The following is a 25,074-nucleotide window of genomic DNA, read 5'->3' on the forward strand; positions in this document are numbered from 1 at the left end:
ATAAAATTTAACTTTTATTCTTTATATATAAATGAAAGAGTCTAAATATGAAGGAACAGTTCATAAAAGCTTTGCTGCAAATGTAAAAACAAACAATGAAATGTAGAAGCAAAGTTGCACAATGACTAAAATGTTCGTAGGCAGACCTGAACTATAATTTATTAACACAGGAAAATAAATAGCACAATTTATCTTGATAAAGTTCTGTAAGTTTGTTGTTTTCTAGTGAACCAACCAAGATGCTGATGTAACATAAATACACATAATAAATAGAAAAAGTAATACGTAAAACAATTATTTGTTCCTTACCTTAGTTCAAAGGTATCACAGTTATTATAAATTTTGTTTAAACAGTTAGTTTTAGGTTGCAAAATTCTCAATATAACCACAATTTATTTTCAGATACAACTCTCGATGTAATATAAAAAAACAAAAACAACACAAGCCATCACAATTATCTAGTTGTAAAGAAAGATAACTGCATTCAATTACTACAGCTCTTAACTTGGACATCTAAAGTGAAATTGATCCTAAAACAAATATTTAAAAACTGTCTTTTAATACACACCATTATAACCTACACATTTTTTGTAAGTTTGAATATTTCTGCTTTACAAACAACACCTATTGAAAGGTATGTTCTTCAACTCTCACCCTTTAAATGGACATTACAGAACATTAAAGCAAAAAATGATGTATGTCCTACTTTTGATAAGTCAAAGATCTGATTGATATAAAATGTTTAATCATTATTTGGACATTATAGTATCACAGATGAACTACAACTAGAACCTCTTAGTCATTTAGCCTCCAAGTGGCTCTGAAGCAAAGAATGTATTTTGTAGAGTTGACAAATAAAGTGAAATCAGAAAGGTATTAAGTATTTTCAATAGAATTAAAAAAAACTTAACTTGCCCTAAAATCCAATCAATAAGGAGAAATAAAAAAGGTTGGTTAGCTCCAATGCATACAGAAGAGAGAAAATCTATTCAAAACAAAGGTTTAAAAGCCTCATGTTTTATTTAGGCATTCTATTCACTTGTTGCCATATAGAAAACAGTAAAATATGCACAACTTTCTTTTAAAAGTTAGCATTTTTAGCAATGTGTTTATAAACTTATTTCATTGTAATAAGCCTAAGGGAAATGGTGTTTTTTACTCTCTGATTGTGTGAAAAATCAGATTGTGAACAATTCATCTTATGGTTAAACTATGCATAACTTTATGATCATTAAGTGTCTGGGAATTATTAATAGTTTTAAAATTATAACTAATTACTATATATATGATTCTTTGCAGATAAAAAACAACAGACAACAGTTAATATATTCACTCTAAGCTTATTACAAAGATTCAGTTAGTCTATTTCAACCATGGATGACCTCGATCACAGCAACATCCAGTGTTAAAAGGTATATAAATCAGAGAAGTCTATATTTATGTATACATATCAGTAAGTTCAAGTTTTGTGATTATAGATTCTGACTCATCTGTAGATGATGGTGCAGTTTTGATACATCTGAAAATTGTAGAGCCAAGTCCTCAACTCCAAGTTGTCATCTAATGAAATATCCTCTAATTTGGAAAAGCAGTTACAGCTGATACACTTAAAGAAATTGAACGGTATTGCAATTTGTCTATAGCAGATAGTAACTAAGTAAAATAACACATAAATTACTTTAGATCTATATTGAAGCCTGAATTCTTGAAACATAGTGGACCAAACAAACCTTTTGTGGATACAATAAAATCCAGCAAACAAAGTTTAGTAATCATAATGTTTAGTAATAATAAATGTTATAAGCAATTCTATTGGAGTAATAACACTAAAATTGATTACATTTTGTCTTATCACTTGACTTTTCATTACATAGTTTAATTTCTGTCGTATTCAACCACAGACATAAATTTTAATTTATATTTTAAATTTAACACTCAAATGGTTTTCTTCCTTTAAGTCATATCTAAGTAACATATGAAGTTGAACATGCATGTGTGTGTGTGTGTTTGAGTGCTGATTTAGTTTAAATTGGTCTGCTAGTAAACAGAGAATATGAAATTAAATAATCATTACATAACTGAATAACATGTTAAATAACCTAGTAAAGCACTAGTTAACATGTAAAACACTATAGTGATGAAAGAAAAAGGAATATCTTAGTGTCACCATTTACCAATAAAAATAGAAAAGGACTCACTCAACCTATTCCAAAAACAATTTCCACCTTGATATCATTAGATATTGGCCTGTTTCAGCTCAAAAGAAAACCATGTGGACAAATCCTACATGCAAAGGCATAACAAAAGCATAGTGCTTAAAATCCAAGATATTCTTAAGCTTTCTAACAAACACTGTTTCACATGCTTCATAACTTGTACTGTGTTTTATAATTTTTTTTTCAATATTGCTTCCACTTAAAAAAATCCTAATCTTGCTATAAATAAAAATATATAATTTATACAGTTTGTCTTTTGTAGATATTTAAAATATATTTTCATTAAGAAGGCCACAAAGAAATCACATGATCTGGTTGACAACATTTTGTTTCTTTTGAGGCGTCTAGTTTTCAAAGCTAATTTTTCTGCTTTAGTCAACTTGTAGATAAATTTGTAATTTTTTAAATAAATGCATTACTATAATGTAATTAAAAGTTCCAGCTTTCTCTTAATAATTTAAATACATTTAACATAATTTTATTTGAACGTTTTGTCACTCTTATTAATGTTTTGTAAAATTTTAGCAGAAGAATTTATATTAATATTACTACTTACAGTTGAATGAGTAAATATAAGAGGTAGTAACTGCCTAGTTGACATTTATAAAAGTTCAGTGGTATATAAGAAATTTGTTGAAAACATGCTTATTATAACATTATAAAAAGCAACATGGAAACTAGGCATAAACAGCTACCCTTGATCAATACTGTAGAGATGTCAGGGAGTACTACAAAAATATTTAGCATATATTGCTAACTAACTGCAGCATATAAGGTTTTTTATGAAGCTGAATGCCTAGGGTTTGTTAAAATGGATTAATGTTTAATATTTTTGGACTAAACTTTAATTTGATTTCTTCACTGTTATGTGTACATAAGAAATGTGCATCTTTTTCTGTTGAACTTGAACATCTTTCTAATCAGATAAACTTAAAATCAGCACAATTTTTGTTGAGCAATGTACTTAGGATGAACTAATAAATGTGTGTCTTGATGAAAAAATTGCTGACTGAATTTCTTATTCTTATTTCTTATATAATTAAATAGTTTGTTAAATGGTCTAGCATGGCCAGCACTAGGTAACGTCTAAAATATCATTATTTAACTTTTCCTTTATTAATACTTTTAATGCTTCTCCAATGATTTGACCAGCAAGAACAAATATAATTTAACAGTAAGTAGTTGACACAATCTCTAATAAGGCACTGATATCTGAAAAACTTTGACTCTCATATTGCCATTTTTGGGGTATTTAGATAAAAAAAAAGGAACTAACATTTGTTCTCAGAACAATAAATCAATAAATAACTTCAAGAATACACTGTTGCTTTAAACACATTATTCTGTGTTTCACATACAGATCTCTTGCACAAAAGAACCATAAATAACACAATCAACTTCCTGTCAACACCTAAAAACAGTAGCACAAATAGTGCAATATTGCTCATTTGATCACTGATTGCTGTATTATACAATGAAACCAAGTCTAATGTGTCATTACAACTTCAAGTAATTATTATACAGACACAAAATTCAGGATCTATAATATTCTTCTTAGACTGGATATTGTGTTCTTTTTGGCTTATGGACAAAGAAGTGCTTAAGCTTTGTTGGCAAGCAACCAAGGTTGAGCTGGTAGAACTCAACCAGCTGCAGAAGATCATAAAACTTGGTTTTTCCACCATCCAGTGTGTAACATAGTTGGTTTTTTTCCTCTATCTAGCAGATAATAAAAAAGTTATTTCCAACTTTTAAATGATTTGAATACAGTTTTGCGTTTGATACAAATTAACCAAAAGTTAAGAAATTAAAGTTCTACAAGCTTTAAATTACTAGGGAGTTTTATAAAATACAATTTATTACTTTTGAATTACCATACCAAAGTTTTAATTACAAAAACAGCTTGGTATATTACATATAACTACAGATAAAATGCTATGAAATCAGAGTGGATATGATATGGTTAGAAATATGTCACAAAGATGGAGTTTCTACCTGAAAACGCATGACAAAGTTAAACAGTCAAATTTTTAAATGGCTTAACTTGACAAAATATATATATAAATTAGTTACCCAAGTTACCTTTAAACTTAACTTACTGGATAGATTTCAGTATGATGTGTTTTCTTATTAAAAACATAGGAGAGGACGAATCTGCCAGGGTTTTGGTTACTTTCACGCACCAGGAATACTCTGGTCAAAGTAAAAATGAATAGATAAAACTAATTTACTTTGATAATGTAGCACATTTCTTTTTAAAACCTGCACAACAATAAAAACCTTAATTTTAGCAAAAATATGTAACTTAGTCTTAAAATCTACTGAAAGCTTAACACTAAATTTACTCAGTTTCAAGCTTGATGTTAGAACTGGGCTTCTAGGAACTACAAATTGTCTTAAAATAAATTTACTATAAATTTAAGTCTGTTATCTAGCTGTCCTTACAACAAAATAAAAATATCTTCTACTACTTAACTCTATGACTTGAATGCTAAGCCTACACTTAAAATATCTAAATACTAAAAAGTAATAAAATTCAGTTACTTTTTTTTAAAATTACTATCAATATATGGTTCACCAAAATTGAATCTCTTAAATCATGATGCTATGAATAATATGTATATTTAATCTCTATTTAATATGTTAGGGAATGTCCATAACATTAACAAAATGATGAATATTCAATTTCTTGTGACATGTACTAAAACATTTCAACAATATTGACTATGGGTTGAACTTATGAAACAAAGAAAAGTTTTGTTTGTATTTGTAAGCACTAAGCGACACCATGAGTTATCTGTGCTATTGCCACAATGGGTATTAAAAAACAGTGTTTACTTGTAACCTTACTTGGGAGCAAGAAATATAAACTGCAGTTTCTGAATAACGTGTGTTTAAATCAATGAAAAACTTACAAAAATAATGAGCAAAAAATTCTGAAAACAAGTTGATACATTTCGGACATCTGGAATTTTGCCTTGATTAGAAAATATGCACTTTACAAGACTGAACCAGTAACAGAGCTCTTTTTATTAACTCTTTTAATTATTTGCTGTTGCTAGTGGTAAGAAATATAATTTTAGGTTGTATCTACAGAATTATTGAATACAAGTATAGAGATGTTATAATTTTACTGTGTAGTTCACTGGTTAGGCCACATTTGGAATATTATGTCCAGTCTTAAGCTCCTTGCCTTCGGAAAGACATTGAATTGTTGTAAAGAATTCATAGAAGGATTACTAGAATGGTGCCTTGGATGGAGAGATTGTCATGCAAGGAGAAGTTGAAATCTTTCAAAATGTTTTCTCTGGAAAAAGAAGTGTTAGGGGATCTGATTGATGCATTTAAGATTGTAAAGAGAATTCATAACATTGATGCATCAACATTTTTAACACTTAACAGGGAGGGCAATAGAACGAGAGGACATAAACAAATTCTGGCAGGGTAGGAGTCACCTTCAGCTAAGACAGTTTTATTTTTCTAACAGGATAATTTGCCTTTGAAATAGGTTGCCTTCAGATTTTGTGAAGGCAGTAAATTTAAATGAGTTTAAGAGAAAGCTTAATAAGTATACGAATGATAATAACTGTCTTTAATTTTTTTAAATTTATTTTTTAATAATTTCAGTTTGTTTCACAGTATGGAACAGCCAAGATGGACCAATAGGTCCCACATTGTTCCTAAATGTTATGTTATATATTTATTACACAATTATTTTGAACAAGTCTTGGAGGTTTCCCATATGAAATATGTACTTCACATGACACTGATCTTTCAGTGAATATATCGGTTGAAAACCTCATATGGAAAGTAGTTTGTTACAGTTTCTCAATTACTAAAATATTTTGGCATGGTTTTCCTGACTTTCTTCTCATTCTACACATTAATAGTGCAGGTACTCAAATGATGAAACAATGCATTTTTATCTTTACAAGTAAGAAATGTACATCTAATTAACTATACTCATTACCAGATTTATTTTTAATTTTATGTTAAGTAGGTAACTTGTTCTAAACTGCAGGCCTATAGAGAAAGCAGGGAGTCTGGCAATATTCCCCCATGCAGGACCCACTGGTGACAAGAAGACCCATGAGAGCAGTAAAGAAAATGTGTCAAATTAGAAGGAAACATTAAAGCAAACATTAATAGTGTTTTCAGTCACTTATACATGTGCAAACCACCATCCCAATAGTTCTTGTCAGCCCTGTTCATTGGAACCAAATATTAATTATAGTTATATAAATCTCAAAATATTGTTCTAACAAAGTTGGCATATGAGTGAAATCCACAAAAAAGTAAAAAGACCTTGCCTATAACTTTCTATGAGTAACTGCAAGCATTATTAAAATATAATAAAACAAGAATCATTGTAAGAATTTATGTTATGACAAGTTCTCGTAAGTATTTTCCTCACTGTTTTCATTGTACTGATTTTTGGTTTGAAAGTAGGAAAAATGAAAAATATAGTTGAATGAAAGCAACGAGTAATTACTTACTACAACAATTATATACTTTCTAACCCAATAATATATCACTATTGAGAGGTGGGAACATAGTGTTAATATTTTGAAACTATATTTTGAAGTAGTATATGTGATAATGATTATAAGTAGCTTGAATCCTTTCAACTGTATTATGACAAAATTAAATACCAAATGAATATTCCACTTGCTAAACTCACCCATTTACTGTTCTGTATTTTGTTAACAGTTGAGTTGCTTCTTCTCTTGTCATACCACTATAAAACCATGGTTGTAGTTTGGAGACACCAAACTCCAAAGTTGGTTGAACTGAAGGTTGTACAGCTTCAACAATTGAGGCTTCCTGCTACAAAGATACTATAGTATAAAAATAGATACTACTCATGTTACTTAATCCTTCTTAAATATTAATATGAAATTCACAATGGAAAAGTTGTGCTTCTACACTGTTGCCAAACATATCTGTGCAAATTTTCAAAAATAAATGATGTATGTCCAAGTACTTAAAGTGAACTCAGAAAAATGAGTTATGATTTAATTATCATTAATTTCTGATCAAAGTAAGCTATCTACATAGATAAGAAATAAAAAATAACCTAGTGATCAACACAGCAGATTTTTATATCACAGTTTAACTAAAAGAACGAATTGTCATTAAACTGTTTTGTTTGTTGTTAAGTACAAAGCTACACAACTGATTGTCTGTGATTTGCCCACTATAGGTATTAAAACCCAAAGTTTAGAATAATGAACTCTTACAGAAGGGGTGGGGGTGTCTGTCATAAAACAAAAAAAATTAGAATGTTTAAAATTCATTGATTTATCTTTTGAGTACCCTCACCCTTTTTGAAATTTTATTCATAATTCCAATAATATCTCACAAGGGTTAGCCAAATTTTAAGATTTAGGATAGTTTTAAATCCATTTACTTAAATAACAATGTAAAAGAATCTTTATGTTAAAAATATACATATCTATAATAGAAAATAATAAAAATAAGTAAAAGTATTAAACATTTCAACCAATAGTGCTCTTGAAATTTAGTTTAAACAAGGATTAGAATAAAATTAACATAACATTAAAATAACAGAATTAACATCAAATTACTTACATATTTAATCACTGAAAAGTTTAAATTGAGATTTTACATCATAATCTTACATAATTTACATTTATTGAAAATATTTGCAATAATAACTGCTTGCAACTATATGACTTTATAAAAAGATCTCAGAAAGCTACATATGTTTAAACTTTTAACAGTTGACATCAAAAGAATTAAGGACTATTGTAACATATAGAAACAATGTTCAAAAATACAAAAGGAAAAACAATTATATATGCTTAGAATAATTCAATTTTATAGGAACAACATTCCAGTTCCCAACCTATCTGGCCCCCAGTGTCATATCAGTATGTCTGTGGACTTACAATGCTAGAATCCTGGTTTTGATAACTGTTGTGGGCAGAATGCAGATAATCCATTGTATAGTTTTGTGCTTACAAACAAACAAATAAGCCCAACCTGTCTGTAGAACTACTTTCTCAACTGTCTTAAATCTTATGGCAATGGGCATGCTTTGCTGCTCAATACTTCATGTTTATAGTAAGCTTCTATATAAGATGGCCACACATTTCGATAATCTTTCTACAGATCTTCCAATATAACTGTACATCAGCTTCCAAGACTACTGAAGCTGAACTGGGGACTTCAAAGTATGTGATTGAATGGAAGTGCCAAAAATTTATAATTTTATCTCATCTTTTTGATGAAAAAAGCTATTAGTAGAGATTTGTGATTGGAAACTTGTGAGTCTTTGCAAACTTTAAGGTTCTATTTATTACAATATCTGAAGTAACAAAAGATATAAATAGACAGTTTTATCACAGTGCTTTTTTTGTAAATCAGGGGTTCTTTCTTGTAGCCTATAGTTTGTGAAACTTTCTTTGGACCCTCCTAAAGCATTACTGGCTTGTAAATTTAGAGCACACTGCTGCCCTAAATAGTGATATTTAAGGTTTGTCCATATCTACAGAAATATTGAAAACTCTTTTCTTTAAATCTAAATAAGTTAACAATGTCAATGCATGATTATTTATTTGGAACATCTCCGAATACATTCATCCATAGCAATACCAGGAGGATATGCAGGTGTTCTCAAGCTCCTATCTTCCTTTTCTTATGCTGCAAGTGCCCATTTTCTCAATCATAAGAAATTGTTCACAACAACTGAAAGATGTACTTCATTATACACCTTGCCTGCTGTGAGTTATTACAAAAAATTCCAGCTTTAAAGTTACAGTGATTTGAAGGATTTTACAGCCAAAAACATAATAATTATGGTATGTTATTAAGTGTAAGTAAAGAATATTTTATTGTTTAGTTTAAGATAATAGAGGCACTTATAAGACTTACTGGATAGAAATAAAAGAAGGTCTGTTTGCCTCTAATGATTTCTCATCCTATGCGTACCAAAAGCAACCCAAAGTACTCATAGCACCCCCTAGTGCCTTTGCCCAAACCTCTTGCCTTATGATGCTTGAAAGTTAAGTGCCCTTTTCTTTTAATAAATTCCTTCCCTTTTAATTATCTTCTCAACATTCCTGCAGAAATTCACCTTCAAATAACTACACATGTTAAACATATTGCCTATGGTACCAAATCTTGCAGCCATGGTAACTAAACTGGAATACAAGTGCTTCAAAATCATTTTAATTTACCCTTTATAAGTCTCATAAACAACTTTTTATCACCAGCACCTAGAAGTGCTGATTGTTCATTTTTTTTTATAATAATGCTTTAATGTTTCCAATAACATGACAATTATACATAGTAACTGAAAAAATATGTATACGTAAATAAAGTGAAAGACAGATTTAAACATTAATACACTTGTCATAATAATCATTGTATGAGTGTGTACCTATAAATGTTTCTCACCTTCCTGTTCATTGTTTCCACAGCAGCAACCGCCTTGAGCTCTATTGAGTTTTGGACTACATGGCTAGACTGTCCTGTGAAATCCATTGCTACTTGAAGTTTTTTACAGGAGAGAGAATCCTATGGAACAAATATTTTGTTTCAAAACTAGCAGCCTACAAGGTTTTAGCAATAAGTTATCAGAAATGGCTTATCAGTGAATATTTATTACAAAGATTTCTACTCAATGTTTTCAAGCAACTTTTAGTCCATTCCATGTATTATCATGTCTTATCATTCATTAAAATGCCATTAGGACATCAGTAGAAAATGTTTCTTTGATTAAATAAACTCTTGTCTTCATAAGTAACAAATTTCTCATATCAAGAAAATATCAGAAATCTTTCTCATACAAATATTATCTGTAAATGAATCTTAGAAACAAATTTGGTAAAACATGTTATCATGACAGACATTATTTGTCAACCTTTACCACTCAAAACTTTATCTTTGAAAATAATAATTTAATTAACACATTTAGCAACTGTTCAGGAAATACAGTAATTTAAACATAACTTATAGTTACAACAAAGAAAGAAAAGCTAAATACTTGTATCATTATATATGTCAGACATGTAAGAACACAAAAAAATAACGCATTTCACATTTTCATTAATGGTTTGCAGTTTTTTATTATTCAAATTATTATTTTAATAAAATCAGAGATCTAGAAACGTATAACTTATGCACACAAATAAGAAGTAATGTTTTTATTCAAGAGTTTTGTCGATATTCATGAGCTCACTGTTGAGAACAGGTAGAAGAATGTAAAAATAAGAAAAACAACAACTGTAGCATACTTACAAATGTGATAGCACGATGTTCTCCTATGTTTAAATACAAAGGTGAATTGTCAACACTATTCCTCCTTGACTTGGTTTCACTATAGTTTTCTCGTAACTTTGTCCCAAACTAATGGAAGTTTAATAAGAAATTTTATCTAAATTGGAACATTAAGTATAAATATAAAAGGAAAAGAATGAATCATGTTAAAATATATTAAAATAAAGTTACATCAATAACAGGAAATAAAGAGATGCAATCAGATGATAAGTTAAAACAAAACCAAAAAAATATTTCCATTTGTATTAAATATACCCATGGTTACATACCAAGTTATTAAATTGTTTATATAGATATTCATTATTTAAAACACATACCCAGTAAGTGGCTAACAGTTAGAAGTTATTGTTGAAATTGGTATTCTTCCTGGAAAACAGGTGATTTAGACAATTTTGTGATCCACATTTGCTTATTTCTCATTGAAGATATGTGAAAATGGATCAAAATATTTCCTAATGAACAACTAAGAAAGCTAGCTGTTTATTTCAAAATTAATTATCAGCAGTAGTTTCTTACAGTTATTCAATCAGGAGGTGAGAACAGAAGTTTTTAGTTTCTTACAGTTATTCAATCAGGAGGTGAGAACAGAAGTTCTCCTATCATCTTATAGTTACTTTTTGAGTACTAAAAGTACAAATTAACCTACCTATTAATGTACTTAGGGTGCTCGACTCATTATCTGAGGGTCATGGGTTCAAATCACCATCAAACAAAACATGCTTGCCCTTTCAGCCATGGGGACATTATAAGATGATGGTCAATTACACTATTCATTGGTAAAATGCATAGCTAAAGAGTTCTAGTCTTATATTGATAAATTAGGGATGGCTAGTGCAAATAGCACTTGTGTAGCTTTGTGCAAAATTAAAAAACAATCAATCCTGTTATGTTATTTATGGTTCTTCAAGACTTGTGGTGGAGAGTAACTTGTTCATGTGGTAGATTTCGTGGATATTGGATAAGATATATTAGTGAATGTTTTTATTGCATTTACCTTTGCTAATCTTAAGGCCACAATCCAGCACTTTCGTCCCTTTTCATTTACACAACAAAACCATTTTAAATCAGTTGTTGATCTTTCCAGACTTCTTGACTGAAATAATAATATTATATAAAATAATCCCAATGTTTTTTAATCTAATAGTCAAGATTTAACCATATATTAATGAATGTTCAATAGTATTAGCAAAATAATGTAAAATATTTAATAATATACAATAAATTTAAAATGAAACTAAGCAAATTTTTGCATAGTTCTAATGGAATTACATTGCCAAATGATTACATTAGTGTCACACTTGATACAAGTTACAATAATCATGGAGTACAACTAAAGAAACTCAAAAATAAGAGTATATATTTCAAGACTAAAGGTGTGCAAAATTACCTACATTAGACACAAGTGTTAAAATCAATTAAGTGTAGTCATTATGAAAAATATACAGAGTAGTGAAAAACTGTTGATTTAAAACATAGATATAAACACCTACTACATGCTTCATTGTTTACATGTATGAAAAGTTTCATTGACCAAAATTAAGGATTAAAAAGGGGACATTTTACTTTTTCTAAAACGTTTTTGCCATTTCAAATAAAAGCAATATTTTTTTCTAATCTGTATATCATTCTCTTATCCTAGACAACAAGAATGGCAAATATTTGTCTTTAGATAGGAAGACCTGTGTTAAGGTAAACAAACCTTGATACAAAAAGAGAAATTAGTTGGAGATCCCTTAGATTTCCCTCCAGTTGGCATAAAAATATCACAGTTTCTTAGGTCTAAAAGTGAATGCATCTGCTTGGGATCCTACAAAATGACAATTGTATAAATTAACATAAAAATCATTGTTCTTCATCTTGAGTTTTACCTCAGCAAAGTAAAAGCTGAATAATTTGTTCTATAAATTCTTTGTTGGCTTAATATGTTCAATAAATTAATTTTTTTAAAGTACAAAATTTTAACTAATAATGTTGAAAAAGTAATTCTTACAAAGATTACTTGATGAAAAGTATTGTGTTTAAATATATAAAAGATGTATTTGATGATAGTCAAACTGGATTTCAGCAAATACAAGTTAAAATAAACAGTATGTAATTTTGTTACATCAAATTTGTTTTGTTGGAAACTTGTTAACAAAATTTTCAGTAAGAAAATAATGCAACTTCACAGTATTCCTGTAAAAATTAAGATCTTAAATACATTTTACTGAAAAGAACAAAACACTTAAATTATTATAACAAGCATCTTAATTTTGAGATATTGTAGAAAGTTTTTCTACTATCTTTCATGAAAAAAATGAGAAAAGATTGTCATCTTTCTTTATACAGCTACTTGTTTTAGAACATTTTAAGTTATCTGATGACAAAATATATTTTGTCAGGTAAAATTAAGAATATTTCTCATTACCTGCTAATTTGGTGAAGGCCAAAGACCAAGGATTTTATAAATGATCATGCAAATAAAGAAAGCACCAGAAAGTTTCAGGTGTACATACACTCTAAAGGGTAAATTTCTTTGGAGCAGTTTATCACTACAAAAGATTTATATTATTTTACAGTAATAGCTAAAACTTAGCCACTATTATGTACTTAAGCTGAACAAATAATCTGCTAAATTGGTTAAGTCAGTAAATGGTGATAGCAAGGCAAAATCCATATTACACTGTAGCATTGCTTCACCTATTATGGTTAAAAACAATATTAAACTCTTAATTATTTCAATGCTATAAGCACCTATATGTATCTGCAGAGCACTGCCATGACAGATTGCAATTTTATACTATCATGAAGAAAGGTTTTCCTCTCCAAATTTCCTAGTTTACCTCATGTTTTAGACAAGTGATAGATACTAAAATATCTCTTAATTTTTGTTGAGTATCTAAATACAAACCTGGAACTGGAATTGTTTTCCAATAAATACTAAAGTAACAGAGTAAATTAAATATATTTCTAATATAATAAATTATAATTAAATGAGTGAAAAAATATTAAGTTCTTTATTCTGTATCATTAACAGGTCTTAACTTAACTTGACATACTAACCTTTTTTTCAGGGATGATGGAAAATCTCAAGATATTTTCTTCAATTCTAAAAAAATACTTTCTCCAAGAGTTTAGAGTGGAATCTTTGAACCATAAAAAACTCTGCACAACTGGCATGCTGTTTCCTAAGTGAAGCATATTCTGTGGAAATTGTTTTTTACGTAATTGATTTAATTGTTTATTTTCTTTAACCAAATACACTGGCACTAATAAATTATTTACCTCCACCAGTTTATTAGTGCAATCATACAACTAAATTATAGGTTAATATTAGGTTTCAAATATTAAAACATTTTATTGAAAAATATTATACGTTAATAAAATAAACACACACATTTATAATATTACACATACATTTTATTTTCCTTTTTTGGGAGGAACAAAACAATTTACATGTAAACACGTTTATAAGGCCTACATATTTCTCTGAGGATCCTTAAGAACTTAGCATCACATTTCACATGAGAATAAGTTGGCATTAATATTCTTTATGTATAAACACATAAATATATAAAAAAATTTAAAACAAACTGCAAACAAAAATATTAATATTACCTGTATGACAATTATCTTAGTAACAACTGTAGAGTTTGCCGGGCAGTCCAGCTGCGATTCAAGGTCTACTAGTTCCAGTGGATAAAAGCGCTGTAATAGAATGTACATAAACTTTTCTTATTTTTCGCGTACTAAAATCACATATCAACAAATAGAACATATTGCCTTATATTCTAATATAAAAATTTAATTTCTTTGTATGTAGTGAAGTCAAATAATAATATTAATAAACTTTAGAAAAAACCTACAATTTTAAATCTTTTTTTAGGTATATGTATAAATCAATCAACTGAATCTATAGAATTTATAGAAAAATGTGCACTTTATTGTTTAATGCAACATTTTCATAAGACTACAACACAAATGTTGCTCTCCCAAAGTTACTAAAACCAAACCAATTTTTAATGTTTTTATTTTATTTCTCTAATGAATTTAGTCTTAAATAGTTATAATAAAAATATTTTTTTGCAATATCATACTTGTTTTAGGTGAACAAAACTACTTTGTCTTAAAATAAGTTTTGAACTTATGCAGTCATGACACAAATGTTATGTATTCAGTCTATTATTTTGGTAAAATATAGTTCAGCTAAAACCTTCTGCATATGGTAGTTTATAGAATTACGCTTAGTATAGTACATTTTCTGAACAATAAATCTCTTTAAAAATATTATTGATGTATAGCTCTGAAATGCTTGTGTTATTTTTGTTTACTACGTGCTTACGACAAAAGCTTTCAGGTTAACATAAACAATGTTAATGATTACTTCATACATTCATAAATCTAAAACTTGTAAGTGATCCTATAGCAACACATATTTATATATACATTTGTCCGTGTTTTAAATAATGTAAATGACTTTAAAAACATATGACTATAACCATTATTATTAATTAAAAAGTTCCACTCATAATGCAAAAAAATATTAAACAATTTAAAACACAAAAAATTGTAAATATTCAGAGTATATCATCACTATAAAAATGCTACTAGAAACATATGCTTTTTTTTGCCACATGATGGATCTAATGTGTACACAGATTATCAATTTTACGCATACATAAACAACATAATTCTAACCAATACACAAAAATTACATCATGTAGATTAAAAACAGGACTCTTCAATCCCATTAGCATTATGAACTAACAGGATTGCAAATGCTAAATGGGAAGATCATTTACAAGTGGAACTCTAAATAAACTAGCAAATTTGAAGTTAACTCTATTATGGAATTAAACATAAACATTGTTTGCAATATTTCAGAAATAATCTTTTCCTGTTGATTTTTTGAGTAATTTTGTTACTTGACGTAACACATACTATTCAAAGCTACTATAAACAGTGTAAGTGGCATTTTTGGCTAACAAATACTTGTTGCATAAAGTTAGAGGGAATGAATTTTCTACTCATTTGGCTAAAAATAATTTCAAGTGAATACTGTTACTTACTGTACAATTGTTAAAGTAATATTATATACATTCCTGTATTCAGTTGAACAAATTTCAAAATGAAATAAAACCTTCTTCTTATTATGAAACTAGTTTAGCATCTGTGTAATATATTATATACTCTGTTTAAATTATGTATCTCAGGAAGGCTGGTATCAGTATCGATAGTTTTACTAATAATGCTTCGACTTTCTTAAATCTTCAGGTTAGTAAAATGAGAGTTCGCAGTTGACCGTTGCTGAACGCACGTCTTAGGCACGAGACAATAAACGGATGCGGGATTGTGGGGGCGATTCAGCTAGATATAAGGTTATTAATTAGTATAGGTACGAAGGAATTGTACGGGCACGGGATTGAAGGGGACGTTGCAGTTAGATGTTAGATTATTAATTAGTATAGGTTTAAAGGTGTTCCTTTATATTGGTTTAATTTTGGTTTGAGTTGTTAATATAACAACATAATATAAGAAGGGCTTCTTTGATTTTGCGTTTGTTTATATTTGTTTCCTTGCTCATTATCTGGGTGTTCTCTATGGTTATGTTGTGTTATTTGATTTGCCGTGTTCAAAAACGTGTGAAGTTGTTTTGTTTTTATGTTCTTTGAATCTGGTTTCCATTTTTCTGCTTGTTTTTCCAATATAGAAGTCGTGGCAATTGTTGCATTGTATTTTATAAATACTGTTTGTGTAGCGTTTGTCAGTGTAGTTTTTACACAGTATGAACTTTAGTTTTGTACCTAGTTTTTGAATAAATTTGGTGTGTACTGGAATATTGTGTTTTGTTATAAGTGTTTTTCCAAATGTTGGTTATTTTTTTGCTCATGTCGGGAATATATAGTATGCAGCAGTGTAAGGTTTTGTAGTTGAAAAAAAAAAAGTAGAATTCATAAATCCAGCTATCACTTAATCATCAAATGTGAGCATTCCTTTACCATTTCTCAAAGGCCCTATTCCCATTTAACATTTTGCTTAGCGAAATCTATACTATTAACCCTTAAACGGCGGTCATCATTAATTAATTCTGCTACCTACAACATTCCCCTGTTTAAGGGTTAATTTTTACATTTTTCAGGCAACTGTTTTTTGTTTTTTTCTATTGTTTGTTTTCCTAATTCCTATTTGACTAACTTTATTATTGAGCTTCTATAATTCTCTAAATCTCCGATCTTAGCAGATAATTTAAACTTCTATATAGAGTTAAAATGTATAATACTATTTATGGAAATAAAATAAATATATGTTTACTATCTCCTTTTTAAACATTAAATACCTCAGGGTTCTGGAAAAACTGATACTTGTGGAAATCCTGCCTTACAATAAACCTCCTGTCACAGGAACAAAGATTCCATGAATCTATATACATCTGAAGCACTTCTTCGTGATCCTCTAAAGCTCTCTCTGGTAATGATATGAAATATAAGTATATTTAGACAATAAATTTAATTCAGGGGTACCTGCTGTACATATATGAAAGTTTAAATTCAACTTAACTCTATAGCTCACAAAACATTAAGAAGGTACTACAAAACAGTCCAGAAAAGTATTAATTTCTTGTAAATTTGTCTTAGAAACTCACGAAATTTTATAAATTCATAAAATCTTAAAGGGACCAAAAGGAGCTTTTTAGCCCATCAATGATGTCCCTTCCAGCTATCAACCATAACCACCCCTTACAAATTGTGTATTAATCCAAGCTTTTCTTGAACTCAGTTAAATTTTTTGCTTTCACCACCCTTGAAGATAGCTAATTCAAAAAGCCAACCACCCTGATTGTTTTCACTGCTAAACACAAAAAGTGTGACGAAGCTATATTATCAATAACCGTAATAAACTTAAACACCTCAGTCAAATTCTCTCTGACCCTTTTCTCCAGAGAAAATAAGTTATGAAATTTTAGTCTCTTCTCAGAGGAAAATCACACAATCCAGAATATCATGCTAGTGGCTCCGAATTTTCTCCAATAATTTGACAGTGACATAATTAAAAATATGCACATTATTTTTGCAAAGAGAGTGTTAAGTACTATAACTTATCTCGGAGGAGTCTCCGATCTATTATGTTGCGTATTGCGATTTCCAATAGACGGACATTTTAATTTAAAAGTTAATTAAATGTTAGTATATATTAAATTTGATATTTGCCAATAAGATTGACACAGTTTTTTTATGGTAACACAACTGTATTTTAATATACGAATGATCATTACGATTATTACAAATAATGGTTTATATACAAGTTTTACAAACTTATACACAATACTGAGTGTTCCGTCTGATCTGGAACTGGATCTTTTATCGACGTTCACGGAGAGCGAATTAATTTATGGTGATACACAGATACGCTTCTCTTGACGGCTAGCTAGCTTAAAGCACACATAAAAATTTCACCAATGACAATATCTAGTGTCCTCGTAGAAATACTAACGTCAGAAGTTAATTCACGGTTCGTAATATTTTAAATCTACCTGTCAAATATCTGTAGTTTTTCTTGTTAATAAGCGTTTATCACAATTATAGCATCTGAGATTTATAGTACACTGACTGCAGCATACCAGCGATATATATACATATATCGGTGTGTCGATTTATAAGGTTTAAGTAAACTTCTAAAAAGTTCAGTTGGACCAACAAAATTCGAAGCTATTCTTTGTAAAATGTATATTGTTGATTCTTACTCTCGAGAATCTAATACAGGTTTAGAGAATAGGTAGGACTTAAGTAATACACATTTAAAAATATAAATCAAATTTCTAAATTTTTATTAAACTGAAATTAACATATATATTAATACAATATCGAATCCTTTACAAGAGCTTATAGAATAAAAAGTCGAGCATTTAGATTTTTATATATATAAAACTGAACTATAAATGAAATTTTATGTTTGCGAATGGAATATGTATGCATATGTACATATAAAAAGCGGATTATAATACACGTATCACATCAGTAGTATCAAACAAGAGATAGGGTAATTATGAAATGTTATTAGACAACATTCTCTCAGCTTTTGGATCAATAATGAACTATTTCATGCAGTTATCCTGATAACATGATACGCGTTCATTAATGTTAAGTAACATGTACCATCAACTAAGTCATCTAACTTGCATCATATGCACAAAATGGTAGAAACTCGTACTGAGTATATGTAATTTCAAACATGTGTATAATAATGGAGGAAAAGGAAGAATTAAAAATAAATAAATATATGTATAATGATGTTATTTAAACTGTATGATTTTAATTGTTCCACTTTGAGCGGAATACCTAAATAAAATTACACATGATTCTTTAACAGAATGAAAAGGAGAGACCACATGTTAATAGTGTTGTTGTGAATTAAAGATTAACAGCAACGTATTCCTTGTCAAGCATAACAATGGTATAAAAATTTTACTATGCGTGAATCTCTGTTCAATTTTACTGAAGAAAATACGATGTAGAAACCTAATGTATTGTTTGATTCGCTACTTCTTTTGCATTCCCAGCTTATCAGTACTCGTTGTAATCAACTGAATAGTAACGAATACTTATATATGCGGTAAATTACATGTTATTCAAACAATGTAACATAACTAGGAAAAAGAAAAGGGCAATCACCAGGACTGTACACGATCATATTATTACCAGTAACAAATGTCAACAAACTCTTTTACCATCTACGTGATGTGTAATGGAGGGCTAGTTTTGTGAAGTGATTGATGACTTTTGGCGCTTGTTTATCTGAATCACAATTTTCAGTACTACCAATAAATTCATGTCCTCGTTCAACTAGCACGCAACCACATATTAATAAACACGCTCAGTATTTAATATTTTCACTTTTGCGAACAACATATCGCATTTACTTGTTTTTCTTATAACTGTATTATCATCAATAATTGTATATTTATCTTCCATACGAATTAAATACGCACCTAAGTTTTTAATTTCCTAATTTGTTTTTAATAAGTTATTTACGATTTTACTTTCCAAATTCTTGATTTTTGACTTAGTTTTACGCCAGCAGTTGTAATTTTTAACCGGATAGTAGTGAATCCTACCTTTTCAGTATCCTTATCCTTAAAAGCACCATTATGTAAATAGTAAAATCCTCTGGGCATATATATTTTAAATTGCACCTCATAAAAACTAGCTTAATGCCATGAAGTACTCAGTTAAAAAAGGTTAACAAGTAAGTTTGCATGATGTTAATTGGAAAAAAAGGGAAATTATTAAGTTTTTTTTTTCCCCCATGAACAAAACATCTTAATAATCATTTATAATCTTAAGGATTCCATATTTCAGACTTCATGACCTGGATCAAAATAATTGAGCGATACAAAATATAAGGGAGACTGAGCATAAATTTCACATTTACTCAATAATGGTCAAGCCATTTTAAACTTATACATCATATTTGGATGCTGCATAAAATAATATTTATTCCTTATTTCTTTACCAATTTCGAGATCGCGGAACTGTTCCACAATTGTCCACGTATAGGAGCGAACAAGATTAAATTTCAAAATCAGTAAGCTGCAAAGATCACTAGCACGCAAGCCTTCCTCCACTACCATACGGTGATGTCTTCCGTCTTCCAGGTAGAAGTTCAGGGCTACCTTGTATAAAGATTGAATACAGCTACAATAACAAGTTTTTATTAAAGCACATACGTAACAAATTTCTCAGTCACGATATTAAGAGGAATAAAAATTGGCTTGTTATTAATATTCACAAACAGCGTTTAAAATGCCACAATTAACTGGTTTTCATATTAAAACATTTTGATATTATCGACATATTGTACTATTATTAACTTCAATGATAAAACATATTTCTTGGAGCTGTGTAGTGATCTCTTATTACTAGTATAGGACATGCAAAAGTATATACTTAAAAATAATTGTAAAATAAGATCGTCGTTAAGTTTATTTCCTTCAGAATGAAATTTAATTCATAAGTTTGTACTAAAAGAAAAACTGAATTAAGAACGAAACTAACTTAAGTACAATAGTCACTTTTGTCATAATTAAATAATTTAAAAGATACAAATCAGTTTTAAGGCAAAATGATTTACTCCACTGTTCTTGTAACAAAAATGATAGAGAATTGCATACATTTACTGTTCATTCAGAGGAGCAAATAATATTTCAAAGTGTAAGTAGTGTTATTTTTTTTCCGTAATAGCCAGAATGATCTTTTGACCCTACTATGCCTATTCCGCTACCTAAAGTGGAAATAATGACAGATACTTACTTCTTTCAGACAGCTGTGGTCAGTTTTATTGTCTGTGATAGGAATCAAAGGACAGTGATAGTCTGAGTTTATACCACTATCCATCAGCATACCGTATTTTCCTTTTTTGAATTTTGTAGAGCTGCAAGAAATAAAATATTTAATGGCAATTCAAAATTTTAAACAATCATTTGAGTGCAGGACAAACTGTTGACATAAAGAGTGACAAAAGGGCTGAATATCGAGAAATAGTGATATGATTTGTTTCAGTTCAACTAAATATGTAAATAAGTGGGATAATTTATGTTCTTTGTACATACATACAAACATATATATTGATTAGTCACTTATTTGAACCTAAAGTAACGTCGGGTTGAGTCACCTTAATTATCTGATATTAGTCTGAATTGAGCCTAGAAGTAACTCCACAGCTCAGAGAAAGGTTTTTTTTTGTTTTTTTTAAGTCTATCACTCTTACTGGAGTGTGAACTGATTCAGACATACAGTAAAAGATTATGGTGGTAATGAAACATTCAAGTTCTTTTTACGTATTTTTTGGAGGACTGAGATCCAGAAACTGTCAGTCAAGAAAGATCATTGAATTCACTGGCCTGTTTTCTAAGAATAAACGTGGTGGATTATTACATTATCATCTTGAAAGAGATATTCATCGTTCAAATGGTATGTAACATTGTGGAATGGATATTATCTAATTAGACCTTCCAAACAAACATAGGAACAACCCTCAGCAGAAGAAGCGTTCCCAACATTATTACACCACCTTCAACAACATACACTATGTGAATAATTCTAGTCTGGTTAACTACTTCTTGTAATTTACTGAAATTTTCGTTTTACTTTCATTATAGAAAAAGTGAAGAGCACCGATTATATTTTGAAAAACGAATTTCAGTCTCAGATAAGATGCAGATTGTATCTTACCATGAGACTAAATTGAAGATGCAGATTGTATCTTACCATGAGACTAAATTGAAGATGCAGATTGTATCTTACCAAGAGGCTAAATTGAAGATGCAGATTGTATCTTACCAAGAGGCTAAATTGAAGATGCAGATTGTATCTTACCAAGAGGCTAAATTGAAGATGCAGATTGTATCTTACCAAGAGGCTAAATTGAAGATGCAGATTGTATCTTATCAAGAGGCTAAATTGAAGATGCAGATTGTATCTTATCAAGAGGCTAAATTGAAGATGCAGATTGTATCTTATCAAGAGGCTAAATTGATTGCTCAAAAAACGAAACCACATACGATAGCTGAAAAATTTTGTTTGTTTTGAATTAAGCACAAAGCTACTCAATGTGCTATCTGTGCTCTGTCCACCACGGGTATCGAAACCCGGTTTTTAGCGTTATACGTCCAATACCGCTGAGCCACTGAGGGGCTGCTGAAAAATTGATTCTGTCTTGATTGTGGAAACTTTGTTTGGTGATGATGCTGAGCGGGAAGTTATGAAAATTCCTTTGTCTAATAATTCAATTCGTAGAAGAATAGTTGATATGTCAGCTAATATTGAGACGCGTGTTTCCGAAAGTATGTAAGAACTCTAAGTTTGCCACTCAAGTTGATGAATCAAGCGGCATTATTGGAAAAGCACAGTTGCTTGCTTATGTCAGATTCATTTCCAATGATGATACAATCACAGTTTTTATATTGCAAGGAACATAAAAAACATACCAGAGGACAAGATATTTTCCAAGCCTTTACTGAGTATTTGGAAAAATTCGAGATTTCATGAGATTCTTGTGTTGGAATTTGTACGAATGGAGCCCCATCTATGAAAGGGAAAGTGAGAGGCTTGGTGTCACTCATCAAACAGAAAAATCCAGATGTAATATCAATTCACTGTTTTTTACACAGAGAGGCATGTAGCTGATTTAAAGTTAGTTCTATATCAGGCTGTGCGCATTGTGAACTTTATCAAAGCAAAACCACTAACGGCACGGTTATTTACTCAACTCTGTAAAGACATGGAATCAAAACACTAATGCCTAATTCTGCACATCAAGGTTCGCTGGTTGTCTCGCGGAAAAGTTTTAAATCAAGTGCTGGAACTGAAAAACGAGCATGTTTGGTGTGACGCGGATTAATGGTTGGTGATAAATCCAAATGTTGTACACGATATAAATGATTTTTTATTTATTTTAAAACTGTATGGCGATTCAGTATTTTGAGCTGCTCTTCATATAAAATCAAGAAATTAAATCAGTAAATAAAAAAATGCTATGTTAATCTAATTTAGTATTATGATTTTGATTGGTTAGCAGTAAGCTTCATAGCTTATGTTACAAAACTTCGATGTTCGATCCCTGTGGAGTACACTGTGTAAATAGCACATAGTTCATCTTCGAGCTTAAAATAAACAAATCTGAAATATTTCTAGACAAAATCTCATTGCAAACTGTTATAATGCCTCCAGGGTTGAGCATGTTGGATTTTATGAGGATTCGAATCCGCCATCCTTTCATTACAAGTTGAGCGCCTTTAACAAATTGACCATGTTGAGCAGCTCAGTGCGTTCAAACAGGTTTATGTTACTTCTTTCGAAATATAAAATTCTCTGTTGCTGTTTTTTCTTTACCAACAATTCATTACAAACAGAACATTTAATTATAAATATATGAATATTTGCATTACAACTACATTATCTGATAAATAAAATGTTTGTTTGCTATTAAGTAGAAAGATACACAATAAGCTTTGTATTGTAGTTAACACGGTTGTATTCCTCTTTGAGGTGCACCAAATGAGCCAGGGGAATAGACGGATACTTATTCCTGTTATGGAGCAGCACAGCTTTGAGACTTCTGGATGAGCAATCAATGAAGAAGCGTTACAGGCAATTCCAATTGCCTCGTACAGAGCGGATACATTGTGGCTTGACGAGTGAAGAAGCTTGAAAAATGTCGGTGACGCTTCCTCTGACTTCTACAACATTCTAGAATGTTCTTGAAAATTCTTGTAAGTTAGAGAAAATTCTCTATCAGCTACTCAGCATTGAATCTACCTGGATGTTCTGGAAAATCGGTAAATTTGAAAATTTCATTACCCAGGTCACAAAAGCAATGTTTGAAGAGAAAAATAGGTCTTTTCCATTTACTTTAGGCATAAGCAACTGGGAAATAACACTTTCTGCCCAGGAACAAGAAAAATTAAAATTTTATTACATAGTGTAATTGAAGTCATATAAAGTCTGGGAATACTAATATATAAGAGAAAAAAAATACTTAAACCAGTTTTTATTTTTCTCTAAAATTTATAAATCTTAAAACATTAATAAATTATTAAACTTAAGAATAAAGCCAAGAAGGAATATGCTTGCTTTACGCTTAACTTCTACTTATTAATTTAGAGGCAATATAGAAAGTTAAAGAACTCTGTTGTGATTTTATCCGCTGGTGTTGTTTTTAACTTGAAAAAGTAATCTTAGTTTGCTAACAGTGTAAATGAAAGCGAATTAATGCCTGGCATGGCCAGGTTGTTAAGGCGCTCAACGTGTAATCTGAGGATCGCGGGTTCGAATCCCCCTACACCATACACGCTAGCCCTTTCAGCCGTAGGGTCGTTATAATGTGAGAGTCAATCCCACTGTTCGTTGGTAAAAAAGTAGCTGAAGAGTTGGCGGAGGGCGGTAATGACTAGCCGCCTTCCCTCTAGTCTTACACTGCTAAATTAGGAACGGCTAGTACAGATAGCCCTCGAGTAGCTTTGTGCGAAATTAAAAAAACAAACAAATCAAACAATGAATGAATTTAGCAGTGTAAGACTAGAGGGAAGATAGCTAATCATCACCATCCACCGCCAATTGTTGCGCTACTCTTTTACCAACGAATAATGGGACTGACAGTCACATTATGACGTCCCTACGGCAGAAAGGGCGAGCATGTTTGATATGACGGGAATTCGAACCCGCGACCCTCGGATTGCGAGTCTAGTACCTTAACCACCTGGCCATGCCTGGCCGAACAATGAAAGATAATTAAGTAGTAAATGGTCAACAGAGGTATTAGTCATCCTCCTGGGCTGTGATTACAGAGGTTAAAAGCCCTGACTCTTGAAATTCAGTAGAAGAGAGATGATTTGCTAGTGCAGATGGCGCTTAAAATTTCTCTCTTTGGGGGAAGAGGCTACATCACAAGATTTTCGAGGGTAAAGCTCTATTCTGCGGTAATAAATTCATGCAAGGCACGCATTGTTTTTAGCTGTTCAAATAAAGTGATGTCTGTGGTGGTGAATATTATCGGTAGACGTGATTCTAGGGGAGAAAAA

General features: G+C 30.3%; 1 protein-coding gene across 11 annotated transcripts in view; it reads right to left on the bottom strand.

Annotated features, from left to right (window-relative positions):
- Window positions 1-25,074, bottom strand: part of LOC143233909 (growth factor receptor-bound protein 14-like) — a 46,341-nt gene continuing 21,267 nt past the window's right edge. For 7 of the 11 annotated variants that reach the window (XM_076470782.1, XM_076470784.1, XM_076470781.1 and 4 more), the window contains 12 exons: window positions 20,807-20,927; window positions 20,010-20,169; window positions 16,837-16,964; window positions 14,118-14,207; window positions 13,563-13,703; window positions 12,220-12,327; window positions 11,515-11,613; window positions 10,482-10,589; window positions 9,639-9,758; window positions 6,898-7,043; window positions 4,316-4,409; window positions 1-3,935 (listed from right to left, as the gene is read on the bottom strand). In XM_076470782.1, coding sequence (XP_076326897.1) covers window positions 3,771-3,935; window positions 4,316-4,409; window positions 6,898-7,043; window positions 9,639-9,758; window positions 10,482-10,589; window positions 11,515-11,613; window positions 12,220-12,327; window positions 13,563-13,703; window positions 14,118-14,207; window positions 16,837-16,964; window positions 20,010-20,169; window positions 20,807-20,927 — 1,480 coding nt within the window. In that variant the 3' untranslated portion in view covers window positions 1-3,770. Of the gene's footprint in view, window positions 3,936-4,315; window positions 4,410-6,897; window positions 7,044-9,638; window positions 9,759-10,481; window positions 10,590-11,514; window positions 11,614-12,219; window positions 12,328-13,562; window positions 13,704-14,117; window positions 14,208-16,836; window positions 16,965-20,009; window positions 20,170-20,806; window positions 20,928-22,482; window positions 23,822-25,074 lie in introns of all 11 variants that reach the window. The other 4 variants (XM_076470786.1, XM_076470779.1, XM_076470787.1 and 1 more) reach the window with 4 other exon arrangements.

Source organism: Tachypleus tridentatus, chromosome 12 (genome assembly GCF_004210375.1).
Source record: "Tachypleus tridentatus isolate NWPU-2018 chromosome 12, ASM421037v1, whole genome shotgun sequence".
Lineage (NCBI taxonomy): Eukaryota > Metazoa > Arthropoda > Merostomata > Xiphosura > Limulidae > Tachypleus > Tachypleus tridentatus.